Source organism: Neolamprologus brichardi, chromosome 17, assembly GCF_056152115.1.
Source record: "Neolamprologus brichardi isolate AB-2024 chromosome 17, ASM5615211v1, whole genome shotgun sequence".
Taxonomy (NCBI): domain Eukaryota; kingdom Metazoa; phylum Chordata; class Actinopteri; order Cichliformes; family Cichlidae; genus Neolamprologus; species Neolamprologus brichardi.
Window position 1 is genome coordinate 2310904 of NC_142120.1, and position 27627 is coordinate 2338530.

A 27627-nucleotide genomic window follows, 5' to 3' on the forward strand; every position below is an offset into this window, starting at 1 on the left:
TCACAGCCAGTTCAGAGTTTATACAAGAACACAAAGTGACGTCATGAAAACAGCAACACAGACAGTTGATTTCTGAAGTATGACTTTCATCATTTATTCAGTTGAATACTCTGAGGACCATAGGCACACACTATTTTAAGCCTTTACAATCAGAATATTTGTTTGTTTCTTAAAAATACAAATAAAAAAAAATAGTGCGGATTCAACATACACTTGTCATTTCATATTATTCTGACTACTACAAAGATTGGTTGAAATAAAATCACTAAAACAATGTGAACTGAAGATCAATCAATCAATCAAAAAATTTTTATATAGCACATTTAAAAACAACAGTTTTGATCAAAATGCTTCACAAATTAAAAAAAAGAAAAAGAAAAAAAAAAAAGATAGTCACAATCAGTCTTTGTCACCACTGCACCGGAGCACTGCCCTTTAAAACTCTCATCACTGTTTATTACTGGGATACAACTATGGGAACATAAACGGAGAGGCAGCAGGTAATCCACGGAAACATTTAACAGTAGCTTATTGTTTTAATAAAACTGTAAACTGACCTTCAAGTATTAAGTTGCAGTGCCTGAGGTTGTCAGTATAAGAAGACAGTGTACAAATACAAATTACTGACTCTGATTTCAATCACAAATATAAAAATTTGTTCCACTTGTTCTGGTTTAATTTTACTGTATAAATATATAAAATAAATATACAAATAAATAAATAAATAAATAAACTCAAATAAAGGGCGATCGTGGCTCAAGAGTTGGGAGTTCACCTTGTAATCAGAAGGTTGCCAGAGGGTTGGTGGTCAGAGGGCCCGGTGGCGCCAGTGTTCGGCAGCCTCACCTCTGTCAGTGCGCCCCAGGGTGGCTGTGGCTACAATGTAGCTGCCATTGCCAGTGTGTGAATGTGTGTGTGAATGGGTGAATGACTGAATGTAGTGTAAAGCGCTTTGGGGTCCTTAGGGACTGAGTAAAGCGCTATACAAATACAGGCCATTTACCATTTCTTGTGTTTTTTAAAAACAACAACAACATGCTTAAATAAAATTAGAGCTCAGTAGTCCTTTCTTTCAAAATAATGGTGGGGTTGATGTCGCTGCCCTGCGACTGCGACGTGCTTGAGTTGATGATCATGGGCCCGGTCTCTTTAACATCGGGCACATGAAAGGACGCCACGGGGCAGGGACCCCGCACGTTATCGCACACCAGCTTCTGGAGCGAGGCGGTGTTGACCATGTCGAAGCCGACCGTGCCTCCGAAGGTGCTGGGCTTCCAGTACTCCGGGGAGCAGATGGGATTTCCCATTAGGCCCTTGAGGGAGAAAGGAGCCCCCATCTCCACCATTGTTTCCCCAAAGATGCCGTTATGTCTGGGCTTCTCCACCAGCAGGCCCGGGTAGAACTCCACAGCATCCACGTGCCCGTACAGCTCCTCCAGCACCGCAGCCATTTCTTTCTCCCCTGAATAACGCAAACAAGGAAATGGTTTTGGTCAGTAACACAATCTGGCGTCCTTCCCACTGGCTCGCTCACTGCGATTTGACAGATTTCCTATGCCTTTACTTCCTGATTTTTATCTTTCCACTAGCATGCACGCCATTTCACTTATACAGCAAGTCAAAGTTAGTTTTTAATCGACATTCACCTCTTGAAAAGTTTAAATCTTCCTCTTTAAAGTAGCGGGACTCCCCGTGTCTGTTTATATCTCGCCTGCAGTCATGACAGTCTGCTTACTCTACCTTAAGATGAAATGGCCATCTGGCTCTCAGAGTCATGGAAATAAATACCTAACCTTCAAAACTGCCAGCAGCTGCTTAGGGACTCTGAGGCATTTCCTCAATATCAGGTAAACTAATGCATAAACCGTATTGTGCAGCTGCGGGTTTTTCAGTCACACTTTGTGAAAATAAGAATCAGCGTATTGCAAAGATATTAATCTAGCAATAGCTAAGCCTGAGACAGCAATTATAAGAACCTGTTTTTGTCACATTTTCAGCAAACAGGTATTTTCAAGAAGTGCTGAATTTGTCTCACCTGTCAGGTCTTCGAAAGACGTGTAGGGCTTCATGGAGAATCGTTTCCTGTAGGCGTTGAGGGACTGGTAACGCATTTGTCTGCTGTTCTCTATGGATTTAATGGCCACATACAGGATGGGTCCGGGGACATTTCGACCACCAGCAACCTAAATTACAAAACAAATAAATTTCAATTCTGCATCCTTAGAGCAGCACTGGTCTTGTATGTTTCAGTCTAACTGCTGCTGCGGAGCTTAAAGAGTTCTTACCCGTCCCGCAATCTGATTGGTGAACGACTCCACCAGGTTGCTGATGCCGTGCTCGGTCACGACGGAGGTGTTGAAGACAAACTGCTTGTAGCTGTAATCGGTCTCCTCGATGTGGAAACTATCGGGCATCAGAGGGTGCCAGTGGTAAAGGGTGTTGAACTCAGACGCGATGCGGTTCTGGTACTGGAAGCGCTGGTTAAAGAGCAGCTCGGGGTCAAACTTGAGTTTGAAGTGATAGCCACTCAGATGCTGCACGTAGTCCTCGATCACGATTTTGATGGTCTCACCTGTTAGATGACAAATGTGACGGTTTATATAATGAAGACACTCTCTGCTTTAAAATAAATCATGCTCATTGATGCTTCATTTGCATGTCTGGAGTGTGGGTAAGCACAAAATGAGAGGAAAACACATTTCCTCTTTCTGATGTTTACAAGAAATTCTCAAGTCTTTCAGTAAATCAGGTTCCTGAAATGAAATGCTCCACTGTGACAGGGTCACTGGGAGGTGAATAAGTAGTGTGACTTCTGTTAACAATATGATTATTAGCTTTTTAATAAAAAATCCCAACTACGTCACAGCTGGTATCTGGACTTCTTTTGTCGTACCGATTAGGATGAGCCGTGCGGTCTGGAAGAGTCTTTCGTCATCCCAGTGTGGGTGGACCTCTTTCAGCACATCGCACACACGGTTGTGTTCGCGGAGCCATATGGTGGCGTACATCATCAGACCAGGGACCAGGCCAAATGCCTCGTGGCCGACGGCAAAGCGGTGAGAATCTGGGACGTGAGGGGGGTAATGCATCGTGACGCCCACTTCCTTAACTGTAGGGGGGTACATCTCTCCATCGAGCATCTGCGGAGTTACGCAAAAGAGGAAACTGCTGTGAGAAACGCACATGAGCTGGTCTCTTTGGCTGCCTCGAGTACAGCTATCTTTCCCCCCCCATACCTGATATTTCAGCTTGCCATCCTCGAAGAGTCTCAGCTTGTGCTGCTTTTCCAGGTTGTCACCGTAGATGTGGTTGAGGTCCACCTGACAGCACAAGACGCGCCAATTAAAACCGGGTCACATTAAAATGAGTTTGCTTTTCAAAAACCGAGATCTTCAGCTCTACTTACCCCATGACCCTTAGCAACAGTGAAAGCAGGTCCTCTCTTCATGTCAGATTTGAAGAACTGGTGGCTGAAGTGCTGTGCGAAGAAGGCGAACATCAAACTGGTGCCCTGCGGGTCTGGTATAAACTGTCTCCTCATTAAGAGCTTCTCAGCCAGAACTTTAACATCAGGTAGCTCCTTTTTGCCTGGAAGAACAAGAAGACTTCAATGAGCACATAACAGCATGATAGGAAAATCACAGCTCTTTGGGTCTGTTTCATACTTCTGACGCAAAAAATAACTTAATCTCTTTGGTTTGGGCTTGTAGGGGGAGGTTTTTCCAAGTTGCCTGAGCCACTTTATAATTGATCTAAGAGGAAAGCTAATGCCAATGTGCGCGCTTCCTATGATGTAATTCGACAAAGACGGTTTTGTTCAGTATATTAAGAATCTAAGAAAACTGGTTCTCCAAAGGTAGAGAGTGTACTCACCTACTACTCCCATAGGGGTTGGGCAATCCTGCGGCACAGGCGGGAGGGAGCGCGTATAGTAGGAAAGGTTGGAGTAGGCTTCCCAGCTCTTATAGCCGTAATCAGCATTATAAGTTGGAGGACTGTCAACCATGTTGGATCGGGCTAGAGAAAGGAAAGCCCATATTAGTCCTTCATTTAGTATAAACACTACAACAAGTTCCTGCGCAAATTGTTTTAATGTACTGTGAAAAACTTTCCAATCCACTTTTTCATTTTTGCCTTCGAGCAGCGAGACTTACATGTCAGCACATATCTCATGATGACATCCCGGAGGAATGAGATGCTGTTGACGATGTTCCAGAAACCCTTGAAGTGGGTCAGGATGTAGTGGACTGTGTTGGGTGTTGGCTTCAGAGACACTTTGATCCAGGTGAAGAACTCAGCTGTAAGAGACCAAGAGAGCACGTGAATCAAGCCATCAAGTCACCACCAGAGATGCACCTTCATTTTCGTTTCACTCCATGTTCACGCTTACGTGTTGTGCAGTTTTGCCCGTAGTACCCCGTGCGTGTGCAGTCACACTCGTATTTTTCTGAGGCCAGTGGTGTGCAGACACCCCTGTTCTGGCACGGCTCTGAGCAACATGGGTTAACTGTAACAGATAAGGTTGGACACTTACTATCTGTTTAATAAAAAATAATTATTCAGTTCTCAAGAAGACATCTTATTAGGCATCATCATCATCATAATAATAATAGAAAGAAATCACGACTTCTAAACTGTTGCTGTGATTTGTGCTGTATCAATAAAATAAAATGGAAAAACTGTAAGAAATAATCTCCAGTTTTCTCAGCTTACCAGTTTCCCCGACGAGAAAGCACAGGGCCAACAGGAAAAGCGGCACGGCGAGTTTGTTCATGCTCCGGAGACTTTGTGAGATCCACGTTTGTTTCATGTCTGCAACTCCCTCTGGCGCACGACGACGCTGAAATTAATAAAGTCCACAGCGAGGTTGAGCTTTTATTTGTGTGGAGGTGGGGTGGGGGGGGCGGTGCTTCCTCCTTCCGCTCCTATCACCCTCACTACTCCCACCCACCCTGTGACAAAGTGAGCAGTTTTTATGAATCACCTGCTTTGCGAGTGTCTTTATGACTCCGGGTAACTCTACCTACATTATAATCGTTTCCGTCCTTTTTGGCCACTTAAAATATCTTTATAAAGCCAATATGTTATACGTGTTGTAATTTCTGATGCACTCTTGGCCACATCACTCTTTAAAATACGTTTTTAATGTCAATGAGACGTTTTAGCCGGATCAAAGTGATTGCAGAAAACATTATTTTTGCGTCAAAATAACTTTATATCCTTCATGAGTTAAGTTTGACGCCTGTTTCACAGGTTATAGGACAACAAGTAACAAGTAGACAATCTTTTTTTAAAAAAGGAAATACCAGAAATTATTTTTAATTCATGTCTAATAATATTTACTGGTTTACACAACGTATTAGCACGACGGGAGGGGGGGGGGGGTGTTAATATCTATAGCCTCTATAAATGTATGAACAAACATGGAGAAATGATAAGTACAAATACTCGAGTATTCTTTGATTGATAAAAAATTACAAGTTTGTGAATCATCTCCAGAGAGATTTACAAAATTGTAAAAAAAAAAATTTAAAAAGTGAACATATAAAACTCTTTTTTTCCTTGAATTGAATTTCACTGAATTAAACGAATCATCACCTAAATCAGTAAATAGTCACGTGGCTCAAAGCACATCTTCGGATAAATGTAAAAGACAGAAAAATTAAAGTTGGTCTCTTTCAGAAACTTTCTTGAGCTTCAACCACAGATGCCACCTTGCGGTTGCTCATCGTGCACACTTGGAGAGCTCTGGATCAAGTCTCAAAATCTGAGTCACAGTCTGACTGCTGCTCGGAAATTTCCTATTAAAAGAATCCTGACCATCACTCTTTAAAACCAGCGGTCATTTGAACCCCGCAGTATTTTTATTGTCTTCCGGTAGTTTTTTGTCTCTCGATGCGAACGTAATAAGCTACGCCAGCGCTCACTGCCGGGTACCGAAGCACCTCCTCTCCACCTCCTGAGCTTTTGGCGTTACAATATGAGACATTTACTGTGAGCTGATAGCATGCGCCTGCTAAGGTACGTGGATATTTCCTTTCCTTTTTTAGACACATTGTTGTGTTTTAACAAACGGGTTTGAGCGCAGTTTAGAGGGGGAGGTCTGAGCCTTTGCTCCGAATGGGTTAAAAAGCAAAGGCTTACAATTTACGCAACGCCGAAGACGAGGAAACTCACAGGCCAGTTTAAATAGGACCGATCACTGCAGGGATACACAAGTAAAACTGAATAAAACTGAACTTAATTATTATTATTATGTTTATTATGAACTACCCTCATATATATTTTATATCATGTGTCATGTTTATATAAGTGCAAATTCATAGTATCCACCACATCTTTACTGCCTTAGTAGGACTAACATTACTCAGCATCGCATGTAGCGCACACATAACATCATCAATCCTTGTTTGATCTGCCCTTAATCTGCCGGGCTAATAAGAATAATGTAAAGCCTCTTAGCAGTGCCTAATGATAAGTTTTGCGTGAAGCCTCTAAGCCGTATAAGAATTCAATTGCAGTGACTCCTCGACGTAATCTTTCTCTGGAGACACGCACAGTGATTCACAGAAGTGAGTCTTCGACCTGCTCCTTGTGTGGCTCAGGTGGGAGCACACTCCCTCAGGAGGATCCTGACTGTGCTCCGCTGAAAGCCACAGTTGCGGCAGCTGCTTTGCATTATAGTCCGTTGCTGCAAGTCTCTCTTACGTTCTGCATCCTCATATGAAAATTTGCAGCCACGCGGCGCTTTGCTGAAGCTGGCACACTTGCAGGGCTCAGTATGTAGCCTGCATGCGCCCATTGTATGCAGCAGCGGAACAAGGGCAGAGTGAACTGGCACCGTCAGAAGTTGGACCACTGATGCAAAGTACGTGACCGCTTCTGTGAACACACAGACGCTCTACGTGCTCTCAGTCCTCTCAGTAATTACACACTTTGGTGAGCAGCAGAGAAAAGACTGGTGACCTTCATATGCTATCACTCGCACTCACACACATAGACATGCGCATATCTATGCAAATTTCTTATCAAGATATGGTTTTCAGACATCACAAAGAGAAAGCGTTCGGGTTGCTAAAAATAGCCACCTTGCCACCTATTCTGCAAATGCGCACTAAGCTTTACATTTTGTCGTCCAGCATGTTGAACGAACCGCATTTATTCAGGGAAGACCCTCCTCCCTTTACCGTCATATTTTCTCGCACTCTTAACATACACTTGTGGTGAACACACACACACACACACACACACACACACACACACACACACACACACACACACCATTTCTATTGGCCCAGTCAGTCCTCTTATCGGGGTTTTGTGGCTCAGCACACTTCCCTTTACCCCTGCCAAAATGTAAAAGACTTCACTGCTATTTGCGAAGCTACTTGTTTTTAAAAATTCCAGTGCACTATAAAAAAAAGTGTTTTGTTTAGGAAAGGCACCCTTTTAAGAGATACTGTAATATTATGGCGTTATTTTGTGCCACTATTCTGAGCGCACGTAAAAAAAAATGCAGGTGTAAGTGTTGCATTTTGAGGAGAAATTTATTTTGAGCGAAGAAAAGCTGAATTTGAGTGAACAAAATTAATTGCTGCGTGCAAAAAATGTATTTCAGTGTTTGCTATTACACACACGCACACACAGACATTAGCAGCCCCTCTCGCTCATGTGTTGCTCGCGCTCTCAACATTCCTGCCCGTGCGCGCTCAACTCTTTCTCTACACCTTTATATTTGTGCCACAAAACCAGCCAATCACAGACTTGGGTGCAAAAAAATCTGATTGGCTGTTTTGGTCTCCAATCAGCTCGAAATGACGAAATGCAATATCCCAGAATCTAGTGATGTGCGATACCACTGATTTTCTTTCCGATCCGATACCAAGTAATATTCAGGGTGGTATCGACGATACTGATCCGATACCGATACTTTGTACAAAAACTTAATTTATTTATTGTATCTCAAATTATAGCATCATAATGATTACAGGACATCAGATTACTTGTTCTTATCACTTAACAATGCAGAATTATCATATAGAAATAAAAAACTGAAGTTGTGCTATTTGAACACGTTGCCTGCCTGCAGCACTAAAGGACTCCATGAGAGACGTCTGTCTCGCCCTAGCAGAACCTGTCCCTGTCCAAGGTTATTATCGTTAACGAAAACTAACGAAATAACGAAAACTAGAAGTGAAAAAACATTTTCGTTAACGGAAATAAAAATAAAAACAAAAAAAGGAAAACTAACTAAAACTATAAGGAGTGTTCACAAAACGAACTAAAAGTAACTGAATTTATAGCAAAAATGTGTTTAGTTTTCATTGATGTGTGCGTGTCATACAAGAGTCAAGGGTGAAAATAAAGTTTAGTTTCCAGATTTTTTTCTTGCTGTGTCTCATTATGCCAGCAGGTGGCAGCACGTTAGTCGAGTCGTCTGTGTTGCTGCTCCGTCCACGCGCAGAATCATGTCAGGAAAAGTCGGGAGTCAGAGTCCAATTTGGGATTACTTTGAATATGACTGTGTTTTGGATAAAGCAAGTGTCTTGTAGTGGAAAGAGACAAATTATGAGGGACATTTCTAAAGGGAAAAAATCCCACAAACCTTAAAGTGCACTTGAAAAGCTCACACAAGAAGGCTAACCTAGCTTAGCTTGAGAAGGTAAGGGAGCACACTCAACCCTCATCCCCAGAAACAGAAGCTAACCCCAGGCAAGGCAGCGTGATGCATCCCGAGACAACAGGACGGGGATATCTACACAACTGTGTGAGTCAATTACCTTCAAAAAGTTTATCGATTCACTTGAACCAAAATTACGAACACCCTGCGAGAGTTAATAGTCTCATTGGGGCCAAGATATACATTTTATAGTTGCCTGGTATCAATGGTTGTTCATCTGCCTTTATTTATTTATTTAAAGAACCCATAGGTGGGAACGTGAGTTGTCTGTCTCTGCGTGTTAGCCCTGCGACAGACAGGCGACCTGTCCAGGGTGCAGTATGGTAGCTGGAATAGCAACATACCCAAGGATGAGCAGAATGACTGATATGATGAAACTGGGATTTTGTTACACTTAATTATTGCAAACACAACTAAAACTATAACTGAAACTAATCAAAACTAAACTGAAACTAAGGATTTTCAAAAAAATAAAAACTAAACTAGCAAACAATTGGTAAAAACTAATTAAAACGATATAAAATTGAAAATCTGAAGTCAAAACTAAATAAAAATAAAAACTAATGAAAATTGCAAAACTATTAAAACCCTGTCCCTGTCCTCCTCTTTAGTTCGCCTCAACATACGCTCGTCATATTCTGTGATATGATTTACTCTGAGGTGTTTGACAAGGTTAGTGATGTTGCCGCAACCATACATGCCAACCCTCCCGATTTTTCCGGGAGAATCCCGAATTTCAGTGCCCCTCCCGAAAATCTCCCGGACCCACCATTCTCCCGAATTTTTCCCGCTTTTCCACCCGGACAACAAAATTGAAAAACCATATCCCAGAATTCATAGCGCGGCCCAGCCAATTCCAGTTTCCAACAATGGCGGCAGCTGATTAGTTTTAATATTACTCTTATTTCTCTTTCTGGGTCGCAAAAAAAACTTTTAACATATTTTCAGGTGAGAATGTAGCTGCTTAAACTTCAAATATCTGAGCCGATCCAAACGTCGTCTTCAAACCCCCGCGGTCTTTCACTACTGGGGTTAAACATGATATATAAGTCACTCTGATAACTTAAAAATGTTATTGTTTGGCTTTTTCAGAGTTTTATTTGTTCGTGACTAAATCGGTTTGGCTGAGATTAAAGTTATTAGATTAGATCAAATTAAATTTAACTTTATTAATCTGCCGGGAGGGTTCCTCCTTTCACACAGCTGAATAAACGTCAAACAGAAAATAATTAAACAGAAGAGTTTATGTCAGGCCCGGTTATATATTAGATAGCGAGGAGCAGACGGCAGTTTCACTCCACCGAGGGGGCTCGTGATGCACTACCCGGCTTTCTTTAGACGGGGTCCTCAGGTGGAAGCAGTCTGAATTTGGACACTGTTGTAAAGACTCACCTTTCAGCACATTCAGGATGCGCCTTGTTTCTTGTCCTCACCTTTGATTGGGGGTGGTGCTTGGCCTTAATTGCGCTCACCTGTCACTCGTTATATAAGGACTGCACTCACCTACCCCTTACTCTTTCTTCACTCCCACACTGGGCGGCAGCTGAGGTGAGTTTCTCTTTGAGTCTCCTGAGTTCATGCATTATTTTGAGCTACTTAAATCATACTTTGTCCTTTTTAGAGATAGCAGTCCATGTGTGTCTTTCCTTTACCCGTTATCCAATAAAAAGACAAAACCTGCAAATGATTGATGACTGCTTATTCTCATTCTAATCGGATGAGCCCATGATGATGACTACTTAAACCCTGAAACTTCCTTCCTCCAAAACAGACACCCCCCCCTGTTTCCAGGCCGGCCAATAATCACGGTGACATTTAACGTATTTTATCTGATAAATAAGCTCTGTAAAATGTATTTTCTTTGGCCCAATGGCCAGTCCAGCTATGCGGTCAGTTGGTGGGTAACAGGCATCTCCGTTAGAGCACTTTTGGAAATATGTGATGTCTTGATGAACCGAGCAGATATTTGAAGTTTACACAGAAACATTCTCGCATGAAAATATCTTAGAAGTTTATTTTGTGACCCAGACAGTAATATTTCAAACTCCGCCACTCTGTGTTCCTCCGCCAATGCCTCGTTTGGGTTTTGGACGAAATGGATTCTGGGATATTGCATTTCGTCATTTCGAGCTGATTGGAGACCAGAACAGCCAATCAGATATTTTTGCATCCAAGTCTGTGATTGGCTGGTTTTGTGGCACAACTATAACGGTGTACAGAAAGAATTGAGCGCGCACGTGCAGAAATGTTGAGAGCGCGAGCAACACATGCAAAAACTGAGCGAGAGGGGCTGCGTGTGTGTGGATAACAGCAAACACTGAAATACATTTTTTGCACGCAGCAATGAATTTTGTTCACTCAAATTCAGCTTTTCTTCGCTCAAAATAATTTTCTCCTCAAAATGCAACACTTGCACCTGCAAACTTTTTACGTGCGCTCATTTTTTTTTTATGTTCGCTCAGAATAGTGGCACAAAATAACGCCATATAATATGTCCATTTGCTGCATCTCTGGCTAAAAGTAAAGCTCTAATTATGCCAGTATTTTGTTGTCGTTTGCATCACAGTTTAAATATGTTTTCTTCAGCCTGTTCAAGCTCTAACCCTGTGTTTGCACTTCTTTGTTTCATATTTCAGGCTCTCTGTGCTGCAGTTTGTGACAGATATGTTCTCTTGACCTAAAGTTCACATCTTGACGAAGGCTTTCCTGCAAGTTGCTCACCTCACATGACAATGGCTTCCAATATAATTGTGAGTGTCGACACAGTGCGTGTTTACATAACTGTAAATAAGAATGAGGCCAAAACAAAAGTGAACAGATTCCTTTGGGATCAACTGACACAAATAATTCTGTGGAAGTTCTTAGTTCACTGGTATTAAAAAAATTCCCTCTTATCGCAAACCACAGACTTCGGTGTAAGTATAACAATGAGTGTGTCAACGTCAAGGCCATTTCCATTTTGGTGGAAGACAAGTTTGAAAGGGTTGGTTTAAAGGAAAATATGCATAATATTTGATCAGTGTGACGTCTGAGTTTTTATCACGTAATTCCAGTTAAATTTCATAGTACCATAATCATAAAATAATAAAGCTCACAGTGTCGTAGAGGAAAAACTGAACAAGCAGCCCTTTTAACAAGAAGGGGTGAGAGGGGAGCTATTTTAAAAGCACAAAAGTCTCTCAGCACTTCCTGTTTTAGAGATTTGCAAATGTCGTTGAAAACTACTCGTCTTTTGGGTTTTTAAAAATAATTTTAAAGTGTGTAAAAGGCTGCCAGAAACCGGAAATCTTAAATAGTCACAATATCAAACTGCACTGCAACACACAGAAATTCAAAACAAAATCTATTCTGTGAGATTGGAGATATCTGATATCTAGAAGTGACAAAGGGAACACTGTCGGGACCTTCAAGTAGTCGTATTGAACAGAATCCAATACTTTAACTTTCATTTCAGTGTGCGACCAAACTTTCAGGGATACGACAATGTAGCAAAAGGGAAACTGAGGTGAAAGGGTTGCAGTAAAAGAGATAAAGGGTTTACAGTACGGTCACATTAAATGCTCATCAGTATTTATTAGAGTCACAGTATTTGGGAAATGGCTACAAATTTAGCAGTACTGTCAAAATATAAGGAGAAAGCTGTCGTAGCACAGTGTGAACACAGCTGGGAAGTGCATTCTTAACTGGAGAGTTCCAAAAAATCCAGATGTTCTCAATGATGCTCTCACTTGGGGCACGCCAGACTTCACTGAACCAGTGTACGTCATGCTGCAATCATTGGCTGTGTCATCTGGATGTGTTCATTTTTCATTCTCAGCATGGCTGATGTGATTTTTCTTCTCATGAAGCAATGACGTGAGACTGAACTCTGAATGTCCAAATTGCAGGTGGAGCAGCAGTTTTCTCACAAATTCACAGTGACTGTAGTTCGAGCTCAGAACGTCACCAAGGGAGCGCTGGGCGACCTGCGTAAGTGCTCAAATAATTTTTGCCTTACAGTAACATATTACCATGCTTTCCTTCATATTGTTGGAATCTAATCCATGTACATTTACAGCAAAAGAAATACAAAAGCACTTGATGGTTATTTTGAGGTTGGTTTTCGGCTGTGTAGTAACCCTGTTGAACTTGTTTGTGCGCCCAGTGGACACTCCAGACCCGTATGTGGAGATTTTCATCCCAACGGCTCCTGAAAGCAGAAGGAGGACCAAGCACATAGACAACGACATCAATCCAAAATGGAACGAGACCTTTCATTTCATATTAGACCCCAACCAGCACAACGTCCTGGAGGTTAGACCTGCATTTACTGTAACAGAGCGCAGCACAGGATGACAAGAAGTGATGTCATGGAGCGCAATCCCACATAAACACAGCCTAACACTTGTAGCTCGCCATGAGGTGATGTGTTAATGTTAACCTAAAATCTAGCCTTTGACTGACTCAAGTGTTAGTTTGGGGTTGGCTACTCAAGCTGCCTACATATTTACATCCATGACTAATGGAAAATCATGTCATGAGGTGACTTTTAAAGTCGACTGCTAAGGTCGGTGACTTTATGCGGTCTGCCACATCAAGGCTGAGTTTCCATAGTTTCTAAATGTTTCTACTTTCTAACAACGCCGTTTACAGTTGACGCAATTTGGTCCGACGCTGTTACAGCACTACGCTCTAATTCGGTGAGGTCCTTCCATGTTTGTGAAGGCAATCGGCATATAACGTTTAAGTCATAATCAGTTTAACTAGTCGACAAAACTAGCCAGTTGGAAGACGTGAACACCGGCTACAATTTCTATTTGAGTATAAACTGCTGTTGTTTATGCCCAACAGTTAACATTAATGGATGCCAACTACGTGATGGATGAGACGCTTGGGACAGCATCCTTTGAAATCTCCAAACTCAACGTGGGCCAGACAAAGATGGAGGCGTTCCTCATTGGCAAAGTAAGAAAGTTAATTTGTCTGACTTTTATTATTTATCGTCATTATGTTATAAGCAATCATGTAAGAGGTTCATCCAATCTGAATTAGGGGCATCTTCTTGTGCGCCTCAAGATCTTTTTCAGCACGGCTGCTATGTCTAGATTACTTTATGGAAGTCTTGTTCTGACCACATGGAAGTGGATGAAGTGGCAAGTAGAGCAAAAAAACATAGTTTGGCTCAATTTTCTCCTCATGCCTCAGAAGTTTGCACTAAAAGCTTTCATTGTTACACGAATCTAATTTAATTGTGCGCACAGCTAAAGACAAGTTTCTTCTGTGCACCTCGAAAAAGTTGGATTCTTTGAGCTTAAACTGCTTGAAAACAAAGTTTGATGCAGGACTTCACGTTCGCTTACTGGCCAACTTTGAACTCTATTCTGGATTTGCAGTTCTTCACATGAATATAGACATAGCTAAATTTCCATAGAGTAATTTACAAGCAGCGTGAGTGCTGGAAGCAGTGTTGCCAACTTAGCGACTTTGTCACTATATTTAGCGAGTTTTCAGACCCCCTAGCAACTTTTTTTTCTAAAAAAAGACGTGAAAGACATTACAAAAATAATAATTGCTAAAAGAAATTTAATTTGTAGTTCTAAATAAATTCTAAATGCATTTAGGACGTTTTTTGCTCACTTTGTCTCGTCCACGATGTTATTTCTCTCTCCAGCAGTGTAGGTTACAATTACATTAGCATGACCAATTATGCAAATTAGGTGATGACGTCATTTAGCGACTTCTAGCAACTTTTAGGACAGCCAATAGCGATTTTCCTTACTGAGGAGTTGGCAACACTGGCTGGAAGTGGTCCAGAGATCCACAGAAAGACTGCCTTGAAGAGCATATCAGCCCTTTAACTGAAAAAAAGCTGCTTAAAGAAGATAAGGACCTAATATTTTAATTTGATATTTTGTTAATGTCCTAAAAGTGTCAGTGTATGGCCACAGAGGCAGATTTCGCATTAAATGAGTATGGAGGCTACAAAGTATCAGCAAAGTAACCTTGTAAGGTTTTATTGTTACACATCACAATAGAAAAGTACAATATGTATTTCCAAGAGACTTTAAAGGGATCAGTTGTGTTTCTGTGTTTATTTCTTGCCCTCAACCACAATTAAATAATGTGTAATAACCACATATTTAATTATTTTGACAGGCAACCAAAGTGCACTTAGAGATGTCACTGGAGATCTGGTATGTAATACCTTCAAAATCAAATAGTTTTATTTTGTTTCACAGCAACATTTACTGTTTAACCTAAAATCTAAGCTCTTCAGAATTATTGCAGATTTGAAACTGCAGAAACTCCCCTGAAGCATACCATAGCTTAAAACTAGAAAGTAGGTGCAGCACGATTCAGCAAATGTGAGCTGAGTCATTCTAACAATAAGATTAATGAGAATTTTGATCGCACAATTGTGGGAGGATTTCAAAAAAAAATTTGAATGTTTGAGAGGTAATTAGTGAAAAAAAGGGTGTGTAATGAATTCCTTGAGGCCGTGACTATTTGCGGTTGTGTTCTCCATCAGATATCCCCCAAATCACATCACCATCAGTTTCAGCATTATCAGTAGTGTTAAGAGATCACAGCCTATATCGGCCTCTAAATACAAACTGTGAAACGCGTGTTTCCGGTGCTGCTTCCCTGGGACTGGTACTGCTTTGGTAATCTTCCCTCTTGTTGCTTTTATCTGCAGTACAAACCTGGACCTGCGGTTCAGCCACACCCTTTGTGACAAGGAGAAGCAATTTAGAGAAGCCCGTCGAGAAAAGGTGATGCTCGGCATCAAGAAGCTGCTACGCACTGAGGATCCTTGTCATCCAGAAGAGGTGTGGATCAAAGTCCTTTTAACACACATTTTACATGCAAACTTTTGCTGAAAGTAAAACTGTGTCGGTGCTGAACTGTGGAATAACCTGATGTTTAGTCTCGATCATTTGTGTGCAAAAAAGCCTTTTGGAAGGAAGTGAAGCTGTTATATAGTTACTTTGATCATATTTTTCATTATGGCAGTGAATTGTTTGGAGCTTAATGATGCTTCAAAATCTGCACCCACCACAGTCTGTGTCAGTCTGAGTGCTCTGGTTTACTTTCAGCACTGTGTAAATGCTATACTGAGTCCCAAAAGGTGATTCTGTTCATCTGGACGTTTTCAGTGGGAGAAATGTTTCGTCACTCATCCAAGTGACCAGAGATGGGCAGTAACGCGTTACTGTAATCCGATTACTTTTTCAAGTAAAGTAAGGGATTACTATTGCAAAAACAGTAATTAGATTACCTTTACTTTCCCGTAGGAACACTGCGTTACTAAAACAGTGTTGTTGGGGTTTTTTTTGTTTTGTTTTTTTTTTTGCGAGAATGTCTCGTGACAGTGACGTAAGCGAGTGTGACGTTCGTGACAACAGCTGTGTGCAGATCAACAATGGATCATATATCGAGTGCAGAGAGAGTATGAGCGTGCAGCGTTTAAAGCGTGGAAGTACTGACCTTACTTTGAGTTTGATTCCATAAAAAGGTGACAAAAACATTAGTGTCCGTTGTGCGTGGGAAGAAAACTTCTTTTTACAGCGAAAAATAACCTAAACAAACACAGAGTGCGCAACGAAGTGATGGGAAATTCAGAGAAACTCGCGGATTCTTCCACTGACCGCTGCGGCACACCTGCACCAGGGTAAACCTCCGCCTACACCACTCCTGCTTTACAGGTGAAAATAGAGCAACAGGACCGCTAGTCTTTGACTTTATTTATTTTCTGCTGTGTTTTACTTGCATCTATTTGAAAGACTGAGTGTAAACACACAAAATATTATTTTATGTGCTGGAATGTGCAGAAAATAGGTTTAAATATTAAACTAATTTCTTCCAGTCAGAGAAGGTTGCATATAATTAAATTTTTTGCTTGATGCATAAAGTTAAAAGATTAAAACAAGTTTTAAAAAGAGACTTTTCCATTTGATTACATTTTGTATGATGATTATGCAGAAAAAGTAGAATTGGGCTGAAAGATCTATCACTTTATCACCTATTCCGGTTGAAAATTGTGTTTTTAAAAAGTAACTAAGTAATAAATTACTTTTGAAAATAAGTAAAGTAACAGGATTACTTTTTTGGGGAAGTAATCAGTAATTAGTTACTGATTACTTTTTTCAAGTAACTTGACCAACACTGCAAGTGACTCCTTCAGTCTCAGCTGACTGCAGGTTTCCTCAACCTTGTAAACGGTACATTTGCATAATGACTGAAACCACCCACTGAAGGAACAATGGGCTGGGAGGTCAATTTCTTGATCATTAATATGCAAATTGTCATCACCATTGACCAACAACCACTGATCAATGGCCTTGAGTACCATTCAGAGTTGAGAAATGGCTGCAATCACAGCACTGTACAATGGTGAAATGTACCCTTAGGCCCCCTCCTCGATTCAGAGATGGTCTTTCCCTTTTCACCTAAATGGCCTCCTTGGTTTCCTCAATGTATAAATCATGCCTGGTACTTAACAGTGTACACTGCATTACTCTGTTTGTGTCAGGTGAACCAATTTTTGGTGCAGTGTGTTTTGCGGTTTAAAAGCCACAGACACAGTGTTTCGAAATGTGTCTCAACTGTTTCGATACTCCTGTCACATGCAGGATCACAAGCGTTTTCGCTTCTGAGACACTTGGATGACAAAACGTTTCTCCCACTGAAAATGCTACGTCCAGATGAACAGAATCAACCTTTTGGGATTTACTTACCTGGATGATTGAGCTGCATAAAGACATTGCTATACTGAGTGTCTTATGGGGAGGGGCAAGCTCAAAACATAAATGGAAATTATTAACATTATACTCTGGGTTCGACACCCCTTTGCTCTCAGAGGTTCAACAACGTGCTGGAAACATAATTTAGTGATTTTGGTCCATATGGACATGACAGAGTAACACAGTTGCTGCTGTTGGCTGCGCATCTTCCACACCACCAGCATCAAACATGCTCTATTGGATTGACACCTGTTGACTGTGGAAGCTATTTGGGTGTAGTGAACACCCCTTTGCTGCACTGTGCTAATAAAGGGGGGGGGACATGGTTGGTTACAATGCTCAGATGGATTGTGGCATTTAAATGATGCCCTCTTGGTGTTAAGGGGCCAAAGTGTGTCATGAAAATTCTACCCACATCATACCACCACCACCACCACCAGCAACCTGAACTGGTTGGTGATCTACTGGACTGACATCTGGTGACTTTGGAGGCCATTGGGTGCAGTGAACTTCCTGTTATGTTCAAGAAACCAGTTTCAAATGTGGGAGTGTTATCTTGCTAGAAGCAGCCATCCGAAGATGGATACAATGTAGTCATAAAGGGGCGGATGTGGTCAGAGTCAATACTGTGGTATGCTCTGGTGTGCCAAGAAAATAGCCCCCACATCCTGACACCAACAAATCCAAATCTAATTATTTTATATAGCACATTTAAAAACACAAGGTTTTGTTTAATTGAAAATGCTCGTTCTCCTCTACGTTTGAGCCTTGATTTTGGGACAACCAACAGCAGCTGGTCAGCTGATCTGAGGGTCCGTGAAGGAATAGAAGGCTGAAGTAACTCGGAAAGATATGGGGGAGCAAGACCATTAAGGCATTTATAAACCAGTGTTAGGACTTTGTAATTCTGTCATGAACAGGAAGCCAATAAAGAGAAAACATCATAGGTGTTACATGTTCATGCCTGTGGGTACCAGTCAAGAGGCGGGCAGCAGCATTTTGAACGAGCTGAAGGCGAGCAAGAGACCCTTGGCTGACTCCAACATAAAGTGCATCACAGTAGTCAAGCCAAGTTGAAATACAGGCATGTATTACCTTCTCCATGTCACGTCTTGACAAAACTGGCTTCAGCTTTGCTATTTGCCTCAGCTGGAAAAAGCTTTTTTGCAACACCGAACTGATATGTTTGTTCAATTTAAAATCGGAGTCCATAATGACTCCAAAGTTTGTCACATGCTGCTTCATATAAGACCCTAGCCAACCACAATTTACGAGCGGGTTGCATGAAATATTATTAGGTCTAAATACAATCACCTTCGTTTTACTCTCATTGAAACTCAAAAAGTTCAGAGCCATCCAAGCTTTGACATCTTCAAGGCAGTTCAAAAGGATTTGGATGGAGCCTGGGCCATTTGGTGCTAAAGACAAATAAATTTGGCAGTCGTCTGCGTAGCAGTGAAAGGATATTTTGTGTTTTCTAAAAATAGACCACAAAGGGAGCAGGTATAATGGAGAAAGAAGAGGGCCACCTGGGGCACCCCACAAGGAAGGGGGGCTGAGGTGGACTCAAAATTTTCAACTTTAACACTAAAAATTCTGCCACTCAAATATGAGCGAAGCCAATCCAGTGATGATGCCAACCAGGTGTTGGCATCAAAGGTGCAGGTCATTCCAACCCGAATCACTGATACAAGGCAGGATGGATCAGTTTTTCATTTTGTTTATGTCAAATTAAACCCTACCATCCAACTAACAGAGTAGAAATCTGGACTCATCAGACCAGACAACATTTTTCCAATCTGCTATTGGCCAATTGTGATAATCCCATTTGAATTGTAGCTTCAGTTTTCGGTTCTTATCTGACAGAAGTGGCACTCAGTGTGGTCTTCTGCTGTTGTACCCCATCTGCTTCAAGATTTCACGTGTTGTCTATACGCAGATGCTCTTCTGTGCATACTGGTTGTAACGACTGGTTATTGAGTTACTGTTGGCTTCCCATCAACTCAAAGCAATCCGACCAGTCATTTTGGCTCAGAACTGCCGTTCAAGGGATCTCTACAGTAGGGCTGTTCGATATAACGTATGTATCGGATGACGATATAAAAACATCTATCGTTTCATTTTACGCCATTGTTTGTTTCGTGGTGTTGCAAAATAAACTGTTTACGGCAATATTTTTTCATCGTTTTGATGGTCACTGTAGTGACTATATTAATTTCTTAAAGTTCTCTTTCTCTTATATTTAATATAACCACACTATGGACGGACAAGCGCCTGTTTTTATGCGTTTTGGTTAGCAACAACGACGGTAACACCATCTCGTGTCTGCTTGTTTATGTTCCACATAAACCTTTCACAATAAAGCTCAAGATCCTGTTGAGACTTTTCAAAATAAACTGAATCACGTAAAAGAGCAGATTATTTACAGATGAGATGTAAAAAAGAGCCGCCAGGTGCTAAAAAATAAACCTTAGACTCAAACGTTAGAACAGGCTTTTCCCCGCAGCACGCCGTGTAATAAATACTCACAAAGAAAATGGCGGCTGTTACAACTTATGTCTAAAAATGTGTCGTTTCATACATCGGTTAAAACACTCGACTCCAGCTACATGACGCGCAGCTGGAAACGCTTCACGCAAGTCGAGCTGCCCGAGATTCACTGAATTTACAGAAAATGTTACTTTTTGTGATTTATATCGTTATCAGGACGATAGAATTCTTATATCGGGATATGAGATTTTGGTCATATCGCACAGCCCTACTCTACAGTGTTCTGCTGTAAGATGACATTTCCTCCCTGCAGCTGTCAGACTGTACAATCAAAACTGCTCCCAACAAACACAGATGTTTACATCAATGCTGTAACAAGTTCTACTGTCATAACTTGCACATTACTTTTCTCAGTTCATATATATACACTAACTTATTGGAAGTTACATGTCTACTTAATGCACAGGTACAATACACAATCTGCACATTTCCAATTATTTTAAATATTTTTAACTATTTAAACATCTTTCAGTATCCTGCTCTGTTTGCACACTACAACCTGGGTTTGACACTTATCTGTACTCTGCTTTGGTAACTATTGTCCATTATGTAAATATGTAAAAATTGTGTTTCTGTTCTGTGTCCTGCTCTGTTTATGTGTTTTTGCTGCTGACACAACCAAATTTTCCCTTGTGGGACAGTTAAAGAATTATTCTAATCTATTTCCAATTGTATATTTTTGGCTGATAGGAATGATGGATGTGAAATCTGGACTCATTGTGCAATTGTTACCTCCCTTATGGTCTGTTTCATTAATCCCACGTAGCGCAAAGCGTGGTGAGTGTGCTGACTTTAGGGAGGGTATTCGTGCTTGGTGCTGACTTTCAGAGCTGCTGACTTTCTAAATTCATGACTGTGGTGCAGCTTTTGACACGCTGCATTCTCAGATTTAAAATAACACCAACAATTCTCACACCAGGAAGTAAAAGACAAGCGTCACACAGCTCCAGTACTCTGAGCTGCACTAGCTTTCCCAGTGGTGTGGTTTTGGCTCAATGCCTTAGGGCCATGTTTGTTCATGTTTCTAACATGTGACGGAAGCTCCACAGGAATGAGATATCCAGTTCCATGCCTTCCACCGTGCCACAACAATTCCTCCACAGTGACTTTGTAATTCAGAAATGACCATGCAGACTGCAAAAAGAAGCAATGTTGCACAATTGCAGTTTTGAAAAAGCTGAAAATCTACCAGTCAGAAAACGCTGCAAAGCCATGATGCAATTAGCAAGCTGCTGCCCATAGAGACGGCAAAGGGAAATTACTCAAGATGAAAGAATGAAGTTGAGACTCGTAGCCGCTGTCATTCTGTAACAAAGATGTGAGTAAGCATGGCCCTGTCTTCTTCCTTTTATGACTGTTACTGTGTGTGTGTGTGTGTGTGTGTGTGTGTGTGTGTGTGTGTGTGTGTGTGTGTGTGTGTGTATTTTACAGGTGCCAGTGATAGCCATAGCCGGGTCAGGAGGCGGTTTCCGCGCCATGGTGGGGTTTTCGGGCGTTATGAAGGCCCTGTTTGAGTCTGGGGTCCTCGACTGTACCACATATATTGCTGGCCTCTCTGGATCCACATGGTCTGTTTTTATTTCACCTCCTCTTTGTTTCCTTTGCACCCTGCCTCTGTCTGACCTATTTCTAAAGACACCTTTTCATTTTTACATTTTTTGCCACTGCTACGTTTCTCTCTCGTTTTATTTCCTAATTCTTCCTCGGTGTTGCTCCTCCCTGCTCTGGTAAACTTTCCACCCTTCCCCTGCTGGTATGAAGTCTTCAAGCAGGCACCTCTGGCTTATTTCTGTCTCCACGACTTAGTGGATTTAACTTCCTTACAAGTAAAGTACCTGCATAAACCTCATAAAGAGGTATATTGTTAAAACATGTATTAACTGACATGGCATCTGTTAACTTCCTCCCTGTTTACTCCTGCAGGTACATGTCAACTCTCTACTCCAACCCTGACTTTCCAAATAAGGGCCCGAAGGACATCAACAGTGAGTTGATGAAGAGAGTTAGCAGTAACCCACTTAGGCTGTTGATGCCCCAGCACATCACCCACTATATCCAGGCCCTGTGGACCAAAAAGGCCTCAGGACAGCCGGTTACGTTTGCAGATATCTTTGGTATGCTCATAGGAGAGACACTTATACCCTCGGTAAGAACCTCGTATGTGCTCTTTGTTTTAATGTTGACAACACTCCATATTCCCGTCTGATTTTTTTTTTTTTTTTTTTTTTTAACCAGTAAGTTAGTCAGTTCCTTCCCTTTAAATCCATCTGCCACTTCTTCTCGTTTCTTCGAACTGACGTGCCATCGGAGTTCATCGTTCTTTACTGTCACATAACTGTGCAGTCATATTGAGATAGAAATCTGAATCTTATGACTGACGTGTAAAACTTGGTGTTCAGATGATTAACACTGAGTGTTCTCTCCTACAAGAGAATGGGCATCAAGCTAAGCGACATCCAGGAGAAAATAAACCAAGCCCAGTGTCCGCTTCCTCTTTTCACATGTCTGCATGTCAAACCGGATGTTTCTGAGCTCATGTTTGCAGGTAAATATGTCTCTTGTGTTTTTTAAGAGCACCTGCAGGTGTCATATGTTACATTTTGTGTCGTATGTGTCCTAAATCCTTCAAAACAATATTTTGCATATCATGATACGATGACTGAAGCCACATGCAAAATAAGTGAGCGGTACATTTCCATATAATCCCTATCTGCTACCATAAAGAACATGTGGCAAGATGTGGTTGGCTGTCATCTAATGAAAGCCCTGTGGTCAGTGACGTGGGAGTTTTAGTTAGTCCTAAGTTGTACAGTACTTCCTAAATTCTAATATAGTTCCCACGCAATCTTAGACTCATACACTCTCCACTAGTATTACAGAAAAACTTCCTGAAACACTGAAATTCTTCTAAATCTGTGAAAATAAATATTCTGATCATGTTTCGCTTTCAAGTTTAGACTTTTCTGATGCTTATCAAGAATAAACTCTTCCTATCCGCGTTCACCAAATTCCATCACGCCGCCAAACTGTTTATCGAGGAAATGTTTGTGCTTCTGTTCACGAATCTAAATTGTCGTGGGCAGTTGAGTTTTGGATTACAAACTGCCTTTCAGCTATTTCAATAAATACATTCAGCGGTCCACACAGTCGTTTGTTACAGCAGGTTTCTAAAAAATGAATATATTGTTCATGGCACTTTGATACGCATAAGGGCAAGGCCAAACCTGCTGCCAGTCTAGATTTACGTGTTTTCCATCATCAGTTGTTTATCAGATCTTTGAAAGTAAGATAAAACTTGTTTTTTCTGTTATCTGCTTGTCTAAAATCTCCAATGACAATTTCAGTAGAAAATTCCTGAAGCGAGATGTGAAATAAGCTGCGATTGTTGAGGTTTCCGAGGTCTGAGTAGTGTCACTGTGAGAGTATGCGTCCGTTTGTATGTCTGTGTTCCCTTCAGCGGCTATTTATGGGCGAATACGTGTCTGTAAAAGCAGTTAACAATATTTCATAACGACATGTTACATCAGGTTGGTGTATAAACACGCCACGAAGAGTCTCTCCTCTCCAGAGTCTGTTTCAAAGCGGGGCTTGTGGGCCCCGGGGCACAAAATTAGTTTTCGTTTTGGCTCCAAAAAGCAATAGGAAAACAACACCCATCCAGTAAATGCAGATAGAAGCATCCTGTTGATGAGCGAGTTCAGAGCAGAATGCCCAGACAGGTTCAAGCTCAGAAAGATTATTGTAATACGGAGAATCACTCTTGGAGTATTCATCCAGACCGTGCACATCCCTTTACGGCCAGAACGTCCCCATGTTCAGGCATCTTTGAGTAGAAAAGGAGAACGGTGGCATCATTTCTGTAAAACCTTGGAAATCATCTCTTGCAGTCTCACCAACATGGACCAGATTCTGACAGGAATGTTCCAATATAATGTGAAGTCAGAGATATAATAAACTGAGTGTTTTGACAGGAAAGGGAAGTTGCGCCTACTGTTGATGACCAGTAGCTCAAAATGAGAACTGTGTGTTAATCTTTGACGACGTCTTTTTGTGAGAGAGATGGTGTGTGGGCGAGCGTGCAACATTGACATGTGCAGACATGCGAAGTACTGTTTATTGTCAAACATGTTTTTTTTTTTGTTTTTTTTTCCTGTGGACGTTGGGAAGTGTTATCTCTGAGCGATGACTCAAAGGTGGACATCTCTTAAAGGCCAGCAAATTGTGTAAACTGTTTCAAATTCCCATCCGGTGTGTTGGCAGCGTGACGCAGGGACAGTATTAATTGTTTAGCATTGTCAAGTATATGTAAGATTTCTTTCCATGCATGATATTTTTATCCAACAATGTAGCCTGTGTCAGAGTGCACAATGCAATCATGCAATGCAGTATTACTATTGTTCCTTTTTGTGACCATAACACTGGGATTTCAACCTGCAGACTGGGTGGAGTTTAGCCCGTATGAAATTGGGATGGCAAAGTATGGCACCTTCATGACCCCTGACCTATTTGGAAGCAAGTTCTTCATGGGAACTGTTGTGAAGAAGTACGAGGAAAACCCTCTTCATTTTCTGATGGGTGAGAAACATGTTTTCATCTGCAGTCATACAAAAAAGGTTTTCCACAGGACTTACAAGCTTCCCTTATTGCTTCCCGAGGAAATAAAAGGGTCAACGAATGTGAGCACATCTATAAAAGCAGACATTTCGGAAGTTTTCTGATCTGAAGCGTCCAGGAGCAACAGATACAAGTAGATACAAGATTCAAACCTGACATGTTTTTTGTTTTTGTTTTTTTAGGTGTGTGGGGAAGTGCCTTCTCAATTCTGTTCAACAGAGTGCTAGGGGTCAAGGACACAGCTGGTGGCAGCACCATGGAGGAGGAGTTAGGTAATATTTTTCATTTTGTTTGTTTGGACTGAACAATACAAGTGCTAAATAACCCAGAAAGTGACCCGATAATTTTGCTGCAAGGTGGATTCAGCCGCCGATCAGAGGGCGTCAAATGGTTTTAGTCAGCAGACAGAATTTTAATTGTAGATGTGCACATTCCAAGCACTTTTTTTCAGTTAAATGCACATTTAATTATTTTAAATCAAGTATTATAAAAGAAGTAAAAATTGGAGTACTTGAGAAACGATAAGAATCGAAATGTTATTTCTTATTTTAAAAGCATACGCTTCCATGTGGAAATGAAATACAGATCGTCCACACAGTATATGTGACAGTACCGTATTTTTCGGACCAGAAGGCGCATTAATCAAAACATAACAGTCAGATAAGTCAAACTTTACTCAACTCATTCTTCTTGCTTCCTCCACTTCCATACAATTGATTCATTAATGCTGTATTCTATTACAGCTGCTCTATTCCCATGTTGTTGCAGTATATTAATGACTAACCTCGTATTGTGGATGGATTATCTCAGTTGTTCTCCTGACTGACGTTCGGTCCGTTTACAGCATCCTGCCATGCGATTGTATTTGTCTCTAACCATCGGGAACCCTCATGTTAACTTTTATCGAGCGGAAAAAAGTTAGCGTTCATCCTCCAGCTTCACTGTGCTAATATTATGCTAACATAGCTGTGTCGCTAGCGATCACGTAGCACATCATTATATACCAGCTAGCCCAACTTCAGTAACCCTACAAACGTCACTGCTGTTTAGTTTTCTGTCTTCATTTATGTTGGAAGTGACAGCAGAGCTGTACGTTTGAATTTTTCAGAAATCTCTCAGTCAGAACATGCTATATCATGTTTAGGTGGAAGCTAGCGAGCTAACTTCCTGCTAACTTCTAACTCTGTTAAATGTAATAAATGTTGTTTTCATGGATGCCCGGATGTTAAACTTAATTATTGCATCTGGTAAAGCAGCAACGCTGATCGTTTTATTAAAGATGAAAGAATTTAGACAGTTTTTAACTCCCAGTGATGCCGCAGTGTTCGTTTGACTTTGGGACCTGAAGCAGATGGAGTTTAGGACCCAGATTACACCTTGAGGCTACTGACTACGGCAGCCGTGATGCTCCGACAATCTGTCAAGTGGTGCGGCTTCGTAGCGGATTATAAGCACTGTCGATTTTTGAGAAAATTAAAGGATTTTAAGTGAGCCTAAAAGTGCGGAAAACACGCTACTTATTTTATACAGATTATTTTGTACAGATTTACTGATTGGTGCTTTTAGCCATGATTAGCTGGCTACTTTGCATTAGTTTATGTTTTCATTTTTTAGATAATCTCTTTGTTTTGGTATGAGCATCTGCTGCTGAAATAACTTCCACAGCGCAGCCTCCCATTGACACAGGCATTCAGTCATGTCTGAGAGACTATTGTCACAGTCATGTGTCACACTTGAATTTGTTTTGTTTAGAATTATTTTCTCACACCTAGGTATTTCCAACCTCATTTTTTTTCTCACTATTTATCGTGGGACTCTTTGAGTGTTTATGTTAACGCAACAGCAGAAAGGCATCAGGTTCTTTTGCCTGGTGAGATGACTCGGTTTGCTTGAATGCGCATGTTAGGGTGACCTTTTACATTGAGACGCACTCTCACAATGTGTTGGTTGTGCAAAAGCGTCCCCACCTTACTAAAGAATGCATTAGTAACAGGTGCTCGCTTGTGTCAGGTCTTTCTTTGTTTGACTTAAGTTCTGTAAAGTTGCATAATTAAACAAAAGTTTAGATGCAGATTTGCCGTGTATGTGACTCAAATTAACAAATGTTGCCTCGTGTCCTACAGAGCAGATCAAACCACAGCACATCGTTGGAGAAGACGCCCCAGACGACGACGAGCCACGCAAAGGTGAACTCGGCGTTCCTTTTGATGGAGTAAAAATGAGGTTCAGCACACTGGTTGACACATTGAAATGTTTGAGCAAAAGTTGAGCCCCTTGAGACGTTGTGAAAGTTTGTGGTAATGGTGTAAATTTCGTCTGTTTCGCAGCTGCCGAGGTCAGATCACGATAAAGTGCTGATCGGCGTGCTTTCACTTCTGCCGCTATCCAACTGCCAGAGTTTGCATTGTTTTTATTTATTTTGTTTTTATTCATGGTCTGACTTTGATGATTGAAGCCAAACATTTATGTAAATATTCACGTAGATGCCTTTTCTTCCTTCTTGAAGAAGTGTTTGCACTACGCCCTGAGTGAATTTTTAGAAACAGCTATATATAGACAAAGAGGAAGAGACGGAGAGAGAATGAGTGGGTGGATTATAAAGGTACAAACAAAACCAACAACAGTGTTTGTTTCAAGTGACACTGAAGATTAAATAAAACTAGATAAGAAAGATGTGATAGGTTGTTTTTTTTTAAATTGCACTCTACAAATGTCTACAAGCATCTTAAGTGTCCATATTCCTTTACATATTTCAGCTTATTGAATATTTGCATTTCACTGCTGACACATTAATGGCGTATTTTTCTACTGGGTTTAATTTTCTTTTGAATGGTGGAAAGAATGCTTGTCATGCTGTCAGTCTTGGGTTTAACAATACAAAAGAAAAACAGGTCTGAAATCTTTCCCGCTCACACAAACGGCTGCCCCTCTCTGAGCACGTCAGAACCAAGCTCAGGGAGGAGCTTCTGTAAAATGGAGTTCTTCCTTCCCACTGTCGCCAAGCGGACAGTGCTGATTGTTGGGGTTCTCTCTAAAATTGTAGGGTCTTTACGTTACAGT

At 41.1% G+C, this 27627-nt stretch overlaps 2 protein-coding genes across 3 annotated transcripts in view; one reads left to right on the forward strand and one right to left on the reverse strand.

Annotated features, from left to right (window-relative positions):
• Window positions 1-359: 359 nt before the first annotated feature.
• Window positions 360-4834, reverse strand: ptgs2b (prostaglandin-endoperoxide synthase 2b). Its single transcript, XM_006799703.3, has 10 exons — window positions 4714-4834; window positions 4391-4507; window positions 4155-4298; window positions 3874-4017; window positions 3407-3588; window positions 3237-3320; window positions 2894-3140; window positions 2286-2572; window positions 2036-2183; window positions 360-1462 (listed from the first exon to the last, which is right to left on the reverse strand). The coding sequence occupies exons 1-10, from the start codon at window positions 4808-4810 to the stop codon at window positions 1050-1052; spliced, it is 1863 nt and encodes a 620-aa protein (XP_006799766.1). The 5' UTR covers window positions 4811-4834; the 3' UTR covers window positions 360-1049.
• Window positions 4835-5945: 1111 nt separating this feature from the next.
• Window positions 5946-27627, forward strand: part of pla2g4ab (phospholipase A2, group IVAb (cytosolic, calcium-dependent)) — a 28631-nt gene continuing 6949 nt past the window's right edge. The window contains exons 1-13 of one of the 2 annotated variants that reach the window (XM_006799702.3): window positions 5946-6021; window positions 11317-11430; window positions 12568-12649; window positions 12825-12973; window positions 13511-13624; window positions 14816-14853; window positions 15357-15489; window positions 21385-21521; window positions 21877-22099; window positions 22384-22498; window positions 24391-24528; window positions 24750-24839; window positions 26691-26753. In XM_006799702.3, coding sequence (XP_006799765.2) covers window positions 11407-11430; window positions 12568-12649; window positions 12825-12973; window positions 13511-13624; window positions 14816-14853; window positions 15357-15489; window positions 21385-21521; window positions 21877-22099; window positions 22384-22498; window positions 24391-24528; window positions 24750-24839; window positions 26691-26753 — 1306 coding nt within the window. In that variant the 5' untranslated portion in view covers window positions 5946-6021; window positions 11317-11406. Of the gene's footprint in view, window positions 6022-8630; window positions 8768-11316; window positions 11431-12567; window positions 12650-12824; window positions 12974-13510; window positions 13625-14815; window positions 14854-15356; window positions 15490-21384; window positions 21522-21876; window positions 22100-22383; window positions 22499-24390; window positions 24529-24749; window positions 24840-26690; window positions 26754-27627 lie in introns of those variants that run through there. The other variant, XM_087831181.1, reaches the window with a different exon arrangement.

What these genes read in the sequence shown, in the direction of transcription:
- ptgs2b (XM_006799703.3), bottom strand. Translation starts at nt 4,810, where the DNA reads ATGAAACAAACGTGGATCTCACAAAGTCTCCGGAGCATGAACAAACTC. An exon ending in CCAATCAGATTGCGGGACGG is followed by an intron (nt 2,184 to 2,285) that starts GTAAGAACTCTT and finishes TTTGTAATTTAG; the next exon opens with GTTGCTGGTGGTCGAAATGT. An exon ending in GTCTTTCGAAGACCTGACAG is followed by an intron (nt 1,463 to 2,035) that starts GTGAGACAAATT and finishes TGCGTTATTCAG; the next exon opens with GGGAGAAAGAAATGGCTGCG.